The sequence below is a fragment of the Elephantulus edwardii genome, unplaced genomic scaffold (genome assembly GCF_000299155.1).
Source record: "Elephantulus edwardii isolate Elephantulus edwardi_28Jun2011 unplaced genomic scaffold, EleEdw1.0 scaffold00018, whole genome shotgun sequence".
Lineage (NCBI taxonomy): Eukaryota > Metazoa > Chordata > Mammalia > Macroscelidea > Macroscelididae > Elephantulus > Elephantulus edwardii.
The window spans coordinates 4,925,926-4,934,929 of record NW_006399768.1 but is presented as its reverse complement, the minus strand read 5'-3'; the positions used below and the strand labels follow the sequence as shown (position 1 = coordinate 4,934,929).

The window sequence follows — 9,004 nt, the reverse complement described above, 5'->3', positions numbered from 1 at the left end:
ATGCATAGTGATATTATCAACTTACAAAGCAAGGATATGTGAATTATTATTTCCAAAGCAGCCTACAGTAGAAAATAGTCATTATGGCAGCAGCTTCTGATGTTGTTTTGTGTTTGGTAATTTTTTAAATTTCATTATATAGATTCAGAGTATATTAATGAATTGCAAAAAAATACCCATTTAAAATTTATGTGCACACTTTATGTGCCACTTTTCTTAGGCCTATGCATAGTTAACAAGGTTCTAGTTCAACATGGAAAATGGAGTCTATTTGCAAACACACAAGTAATCAAAGTACCAATTCCCTCTTAGTTTCGTTTTATAGTTGATTTATTTTGCAATTATATAAGCATATAAATGTATTCCTTTTAAGCATCCCTAGAAATGAAAGTTAAAATGGTTGATCACAGATTAGTAGGAAAATACAAACTGACAATTCAAAACTAAAAATAAAACTCTTGTTTAGGATGTTTAAATACTAAGATTGACTCTCCAGATTCAAGAGCTAAGCTTAGAAAAAGCTTGTAGATTTTTCTTTTAAACAAATGTAGGATTTTTTTTTAAGCTCTAATTAAAAGTTTTGGTTTTTTTTGTTTATTTATTTTTTTTTTGGCAGTAGTTTGTGAATTCCTTTCATTGTAAATCATGATTCAAGATAAAAATGCTTAATTTACTTGCCATTCTTTTGTGTGCGTGTACCGTCAAATCAGATCTGACTGGTACAGGATGAGATTGTCCCTCCTTCCCTGGCAGAGCATCTGGTGGTTTCGAACCGTTTGTCTCTGGGATTGTAGTTGCAGCTCCTTGCCACTAGGCCACCAGAGCTCCCCTAATTTACTTGCCATTCTGTACCTTACCTTTTAAATTTTTTTAGCACTCTTAAGTTAGGCATTTTTAATCTTTTGGATAATAAAAAACTATGAAGAAATTAAAATAATTATTTGCAGAATTTGATTATCTCTTACAATAGGTACTGTCTTGACAAGTGCTAACTCCAAATAAATCTTTTCACTGAAAAAAAAGTACTAATAAAGATATACTTCCTAAAGAGAACAAATAAAACACTAGAGAATTAACATATACTCTAACAAAAAGTGATTTGCATTTGTTATCTAACTATCTTCTTAAATAGCCTTTAAAATATATTTTTTAAACGCGAAGGGAAGTTTATTTGAATGAAGATAGAAACGGAAACATCAAATCCCTCTTGGTTTAATGGATTGCTTAGGTTAAAACACTAAGAGTTTTGTAATAGGTGATCTAAAAAGGGCTTGAAAATTTTACTTGGGTTAGAAAGAACTTTTAACATGTTTTATTGTCCTTCTTTCAATTTTAAACTGATAATGTCTTGTTTTCTAAAGTGACATTTACTGGGGAAAGGTAAATCCCAAATGTTAGCAGGTAACTGTTCTCTAGGTTGGAACACCCCTTTGCTGTCTTAGGTACTGATAATAACAAGAGGCATTAGAAATCCCAATTAATGTCCCACAATCTTCAAACCCTGTGAATAGCCTTGGGATGTCCCATGTTGTCATTTCTTTTTCAAGCTATACAATATCCAACTTCATAGTAAATGGTAGCACATAAATTCACTTCTGAGTAGCAAAAGAACTCTTATACAGGTGACAATTCTATTGTAACCATCCTATAAATTTCACCAAAAGCTCTTGAAATATATACTGAGAAATGAAAGAGGCACTAAATGTGTTGAAATTCACCTTTCAATAAAGCAGCATGACTGTGAAGAAAGGCCACCTTGGCTAAAAACCTGTGGCAGTGCTTCAAAAAGATGTAAAATTAAATAAAGACAACAGGTTGATAATCACCAAGTTATATATGAAATTGTGGTTTCTCCAACCTTTTCTTCAAGTGTATTAAAAAAAAAGGAAGAAATCAAACTGCCTTTCAGACCCCTGAGTGTAATCCCAAAGAATACAATAGTGCTTTTAACTCTGTCTCAAGAAAACAGAGCTAAATGCACAAATTACCAATATCATCTAAAAACAAGACAAAACAAAAGATGTAAACATCTACAAAGTTTAAGGTAAAAGCAGTTTTGTAAACAGTAACTGCAGATGATAATGTTATTGTAAAATCACAGTTTATCAATGTCCTTCAAACTGGTCAGGAGGTTCCGGGTTTGGATCTGTACAGAATGAATAGTAGTTGCAGCAGGTTTCAGGCGGTTTTCAGTCCTGTATAAATGTATTTAGGTAGGTTATTGTTTTCTTTTTTCTTTCTAAACAGTATGGATGTTATTCATTTCCCATTTCTGAGTTGTTTTACTAGAGTCACATTTGGAGATGAACACTTGATGTAGGACCTCTGAGCGATCTAAGCACTTTGCCGAAGGAATGTGTGTAAATTTTTGCTGGTTCTAGAAAACACAGGAAGGAAAAAGAAGTTTGAAATGTGGCCCTTAGAGACCCAGGACAAAATGTAAGCAAATTTCACAAACGTATATCAACTATTTGGAAGCAGGAATGGCATGTACTTCCTATACAACATGCCTCTGGGAACTCTATGAACTTTGATGAATGTCGGTAGTTACAGAAAGGCTTCAGGCCCTTTGTTCATACAATCGTTAGAAGCCATGCTCAACTTGACGGCCATCAACAACAACAACTTATCAACTATACTTTAGAATTTTAATTTTTTGTTAGTCTTCCAATATCTTTTTTATTAAGTCATAATATACTGCTAATCTATGAAATCCAATGTCTATAAACATAAATGCATTATTTTACCCTATCTTAGCTAATAGTAATACGAGCTTCCTAGTTCTCAGAACAGAGGTATTTTACTTTGCACTTTTGCTTCATTCATTGATATCCCATCAATTACTGAAGACTGATGAATCTATAGTCTATCGGGCGCTCTGATGACATAGTTCGTAATGAGTTGTGTTGCTAATCCAAAGGCTGAAAGTCACTGATGATTCAAATTCACCACCAGCTCTGCAGGAAAAAAGATGGAAAATCTCCTTCCATTACAATTTACAGCCCTAGAGACTCAATGTAGGGTCCCTCATTATGAGTTGGAACCTACTTGAGAGCCATAAAAGGAACCTATCTAACATCTGTCAGATGGCTTTTCAATCCTCAGTGGAGATACTTCTATTTATCCTTCAGTAGTCCTTAGACCTCTGGAGTTATCTAATACCCTTTCAGAAGCTGGTAAGATCAAAATTATTTCCCCATCTTTACTTTTATTTTAAGACTTTATTTACCTTTTTCACTGTTATGGTTGTTGTTAAGTGGTGTCGAGTCGAGTCTAGTATGACTCATAGCAACCCTATTAACCACAGATCTGAACCCTATCCTAGCCTGTGCCAATCTCATAATCTCTGACACACTTGAGCCTATTTCTGTAGTCACTGAGTCAAACCATCTGGTTGAGGGTGTTCTTCTCTTTCACTATTCCCCCTTTCCAAGCCTTTCCTACCAGTATGCCCAAAGTATGTAAAAAAATAGCTTCATCATCTTTGACTCAAAAAGCACTGATTGTATCTTCTCCAAGACAAGCCTGTTTGTTCTTTTGGCAGTCCATGGGATATTCAGAACTCTTTTAAAACACTACGATTCAAGGACATCAATTTTTCTTCTGTCATCCTTATTCACTGTTTAGCTCTCAGCAGCAATGCAAGTGATTATACTGATATTTATATTGATAGTACAACAGCCGTGATAGATAAAACTGCCTAGGCCTTAGCATGAATCTATGACGTAGTATCAAGCTGTACTAGTAATTATATTCTTTACTGCCAAAGACAATGAGAAAGAAATTGCCAGTTTCACTTGACAGTACCCTGAAGAAGCAGTTAAAATACCATTCTTTGAGACGAAATGGGGAGTACACATAATTCGTCAAACTCATTTTTACAATGATTTTTAAATTCAGATGGGATAGACTCAAGGTACCATTTTGGCTCTTATGGACTTAATTTTCATTTTCTTCAGCTTCAATTTGAACTTACACATGAGTAACTGATGATCTGTTTCACAGTCAGTACCTGGATTGTTTTTGACTGCTGAGATTGAGCTTCTCCAATGATTCTTTTAGCAGATCTGTTTTCTGTGCAGCCTATTAGGAGGGGTCTATGTGTAAAGTTACCTTTTCTGTTTTGTTTTTTTTAAAGGTGGTTTTTCTATTTTGCTATTAAGTCTATGACTCATATCGACTCTATGCACAATAGCTTTGAACCCTGCTCTATCCTGAGCCAATCTCGTTGTCTCTGACACACCCTCATTACTCCAGTTATTTTGTCAATCCATCTAATCTGGAATCTTCCTCTCCTGCACTATCCCTCGACCTTTCTAAGTATATCCTTCTCTAAGGACTGGTCTCTCCTGGCTACATGTCCAAAGTATGTGAGAAAGACTCTCAAAATCCTTGCCTCCAGGAGAAATTTGGTTTTTCCCTCTCCAGGACAGAACTGTTAATTCTCCTGGCAGTCCATGTTACATCCAGTATTCTTTTCCAGCACCACAACTCAAAGGCATCAATTCTTCAGTCATCCATGGTCATTGTCTAGCTCTCTGGGGCATAGCAATTGTGAAACCCATGGCCTAGTTTCTAGACACTGTTGTTCTTCAATACTTCAGAGAGGTCCCTGATAGCAGATTTTCCTAATGTAATTAGGTTTTTTTTTTTTTTTGACTGCTGGTGCCAAGAGTATTGATTGTGGAACAGAGCAAGCTGAAATTGTTAACAATCTCAATCTTTTCTCCATATATTATGATGCTGCCAATTGGCCCATGGTGAGAATCTCTGTTTTCTTCATGTTGACCTTCAAACAGTTTCAGCAAGTAAGATGTGTCATCTGCATAATGCAGGTTGTTGATGAGTCTTTCTCCAATCCTGATGCCACAGTCCTTTCCACATAAAGTCCAGCTTCTAGAATGATCTGTTCTGCATACAGATTGAAAAGGTATGGAGACAGGATGATTTTGAACCATGAAGTGTTTCCTTGCTCTCTTCTGACCACTGTCTCCTGGCCCAAGGATAGGTTTCACATGAGCACAATTAGGTGTCTGGGATTCTTATCCTTCTCTGGTATTCTCTGCTTTCAGCCAAGATCCATCTGACATTACATAAATCACTGAACATACAAAATCCAAACAGTCAATTACCAGCCTCATTTCTGTCACCAAGGCCATATTTTCTAATTACCATTCTTTCCAACTCTTGCATTCTAGCTACCAATAATTATTGGTGCATGATGATTGCATGCTTGGTAAATTTCAGACTGCAAAAGGAGGTACAAATCCTTAATTCTTCCTCTTTGGTTTTAGTTGTTGGTGCTTATATTTGAATAATATTCATATTAATAGATATTCCTTGTATGCAAATGAATAAATAGTATTCTATCACTCAAAACATTATTCTTTAGGATTAGATACAGATCGAATAGGTATGGAGAAAGGGTGCAAACTTGATGCACACCTTTCCCAATTTAAACCATACAGATCTTGAAATTGTTTTTTAAACTATGAATGTAACACCATTCTTCTTCAGTTTTTCATTCTCAGCATAGTAGATTCACAGCAAATCAGTTCTTACAGAACAGATGGGATGATATAATAAATATATAATGAATAAAGCTGAAGGTTACCAAATTCTTTCAGTTTGGGCACCCTTCCTAGTTTTTTGTTTCATATAAATTGATTTCTTTTACCAAACTCTATAGACTTTAGAAATTATTCAAAAGTACATTAATATCAATGCCTTTGAGTTATGATGCTGGAATGCCAAAAGAACAAATAGGTATGTCTTGGGGGAAGTGTAGCCAGAGTGCTCCTTGGAGGCAAGGATGGTGAAGGTTTGTTTAAGCATGTTGTTAGGAGGGGCTATTCCTTGGAAAGGTAGAGAAGGGGTCAGTGGAGGAGAGGAGACCCTCAGCTAGAGGCACTGATGTGATGACGGTACCAATGGACTAAAGGGTGGTGACAAGTATGGTGCAGGATAAGACAGGGTTCGGATGTGTTGTTCACATGTGATTCGATGGCACCCTACAACAACAAGAAAGGGGTTGTGGTACCCTTGTGGGTAGGGAGCTGTGTTGCCAACTCAAAGGAGAACAGTACAAATCTCTGTGGAAAGATGGGCAGTCTCCTATGTGATTTACAGCCTCTAACAACTCAGTGGAGGGTCAGCTATGAATTGGTTCCTACTACAAAGGTGATGAGGTAAGAATCTTTTTAACGAAACTTTTAATTCTTATACTTGAGTTAGAGAAATTGCCTGGTCAGTGTCGAATTAAAATCTAAATTTGACCTTTAAAACAAGTAATAGCTACATTTTTCCTGTTTTAGGGAACAGCAGTGCTAAGAAAGTTGTAAAGGCTTATTCTGACCATTTTCATTTGTTTGTCTCTATCTCCACCTGGTGGATGATAAGAAACATAAACCAGATAGTTTTATTGTATAACTATTGGGGGGGTGTGTGTGTGTATGTGTGTGTTCCTGCGCGCGCGCTTTCCTTTAATGAATTCATTTAGATTTATAATTTAGATTTTGAAACTGGACTGGTGGTGATGATGTGGAGTTTTCCCTGTTACTAAAATCAGCAGTGAACCTTTCTGGCTATCATTATGACCTCATTATATAATATCATTATTAGACTGGGAAATAAAAAGTGATGCTTCAGTATGGAACAGTGTGCTAGGAAAACCTAAACATATAGTTAAGGGAGATAAAAATGCAAATCAATCTGAGATTTTAAGATTAGTCATCTAAATTCTACATGCTAGGTATTTTCTGAAAATAAAACCACACACAATAGTACCTTGGAGTATTGCCATTCCTTAAATTCATTTAGATTACAGTGTGTAATCATAACCTTTGATCCATCAGGCCCCTTTGTCAAACACTGGTCATACTGCATTAGTTGATTAGCTTCATTGATTCGGAAAAGCTAAAAAGGAAAAGAAACAAAAAAATAACAGGCCTCTTTCCTACTGATACACATTTAAAAAACTTAATTCCTATGAATGAACTCAAGATGATCTTATTTTTATGTAATAATTTTATGTGTTTAGAATTTTAGATTTAAATAAAGAAATTAAATTTAGCTTAATGTTACTAAAACCTCTATAAATAATTATGACTTCAACCTCTTAGATATAGGATGGACACTAGAACATGTTTATTATATATTAATGATGTGAGAAAATGAAAATGTAGAAACAGATCTGATAGCTGTTCCAATAATCTACACTGGAGATAAGAAAAATACCAAGCTAAGGTAGTAAGACAGTATTATAATTGAAATATACATTATGATAACACTCTAGTGTATAAAAAAATAATCTGAACAGTATTTATAAATAAGGTTGCCAGGTAGGTAGGTTTACACAGTTATGGTAGTGACAGACAGATACAATTGCACAAAAACGTATTTTAGTTTTTTAATATTGGCTATAATTCTATATTCTAATTTCTTATTGTTGTTGCTGACTGCCTTTGAGTCAAGCACAACTCATAGCGACCCGATGAACAAAAGGCCTGAAACTCACCCTCTACAACTATTGACATTTATCAAAGTTCATAGAGTTTCCGGAGGCATGTTGTCTAGCAAGTAAATGCAACCAATACTATTATCACCTCAATGAAATGAATGTTTTAGCATTATCAATTTTCACAGAATGTTTTATTTCATCAAAATTATCAAATTGAAACACCATAATTAGTAAGCCTGGTGGCTTTCAATGAAGACTGATATAAGAACAAAAGTAAGGTTAATTACCTGATTCCCTCCCATTCTGTGGCAGGGTCCTAGTTCAACAAAGCCTCCATTTGTTTTACCCATACTATCAATGCAGTAAGCAGTTTCAAAACCTCGAATCTGAAAAACAATTAACTAAAAGTCAGGCAACTGATAAACTTTTACTACGCTTTAGCTTCAAAATCTTAGAAGAAATAGAATCACAGTGTTCCTGTGAGGCAAGATGGCAAGACTGGATTACTTACTTTGGACACATCATCAGGAAAATCAATGCTAAAAAGGGACATCCCATGAGTTTAGTAAAGCAGAGGGTCAGCAAAACAAGGGAAACTTTCAGTCAGATAGACTGATACATTCTGTTGCTACTGGCAACAATAAATTCAAACATACCAATAATCATGAGATTGGTCCAGGTCCAGGTAATGTTTCATTTTGTTATACATAAGGTCACCAGGTGTCAAATCTTGACTCTAACAACAAAGCTAAAATATTTACGTATGGCAGTTTTATTAAACAGTTCAACATAATATTCAAGCCACGGGTGGCAATACTTAAAGATAGTTTGGGTAGAATGTTGAATGATCCAGGATGTATAAAAAGAAGATGGAAGGAGTACACAGTGTCACTGTATCAGAAAAAATTGATTGACAAAGAAGAATTTCGTGAATTAACATGTGGGCAAGAGCCTATGGTGATGATGGAGGACGTTCAAGTTGCTCTGAAGGAATTGGCGAAAAACAAGGCTCCAGGAGTTGACAGCATACCAACTGATTTATTTCAACAAACAGACACTACCGTGGATGTGCTAAGTTATGCCAGGAAATCTGGAGGACAGCCTGCTGGCCAACTGACTGGAAGAGGTTGACATTTGTTCCCATTCCAAAGAAAGGTGACCCAACAGAGTGTGGAAATTATCGAACAATATCATTGATATCACATGCAAGCAAGATTCTGCTGAAAATGATCCAAAAACGTTTGGAACAATATGTCAACAGAGAACTGTCAGATGTGCAGGTTGGATTTAGAAGAGGTCACGGTACTAGGGTTATTATAGCTAATGTCAGATGGATCTTGGCAGAAAGCAGAGAATACTAGAAGAATGTCTACTAGAAGAACGTCTATCTGTATTTCATTGAATGTCTATCTATGGAAAGGCTTTTGACTGTGTGGATCACAACAAGCTATGGCTGACTCTGAGAAGAATGGGAATCCCAGAACATTTGATTGTGCTAATGCGAAACCTATACTTGGATCAAGAGGAAGTCATCAGAACAGAGCA

General features: G+C 35.7%; 1 protein-coding gene across 1 annotated transcript in view; it reads right to left on the bottom strand.

The window, feature by feature from the left end:
- Nucleotides 1–2,229: 2,229 nt before the first annotated feature.
- GALNT7 (UDP-N-acetyl-alpha-D-galactosamine:polypeptide N-acetylgalactosaminyltransferase 7 (GalNAc-T7)) overlaps nucleotides 2,230–9,004 on the bottom strand; it is a 244,806-nt gene continuing 238,031 nt past the window's right edge. The window contains exons 10-12 of the mRNA XM_006882211.1: nucleotides 7,747–7,845; nucleotides 6,787–6,915; nucleotides 2,230–2,377 (exon numbers count right to left, since the gene is read on the bottom strand). Of these exons, the coding sequence (XP_006882273.1) occupies nucleotides 2,240–2,377; nucleotides 6,787–6,915; nucleotides 7,747–7,845 (366 nt within the window). The 3' untranslated portion in view covers nucleotides 2,230–2,239. The remainder of the gene's footprint in view (nucleotides 2,378–6,786; nucleotides 6,916–7,746; nucleotides 7,846–9,004) is intronic.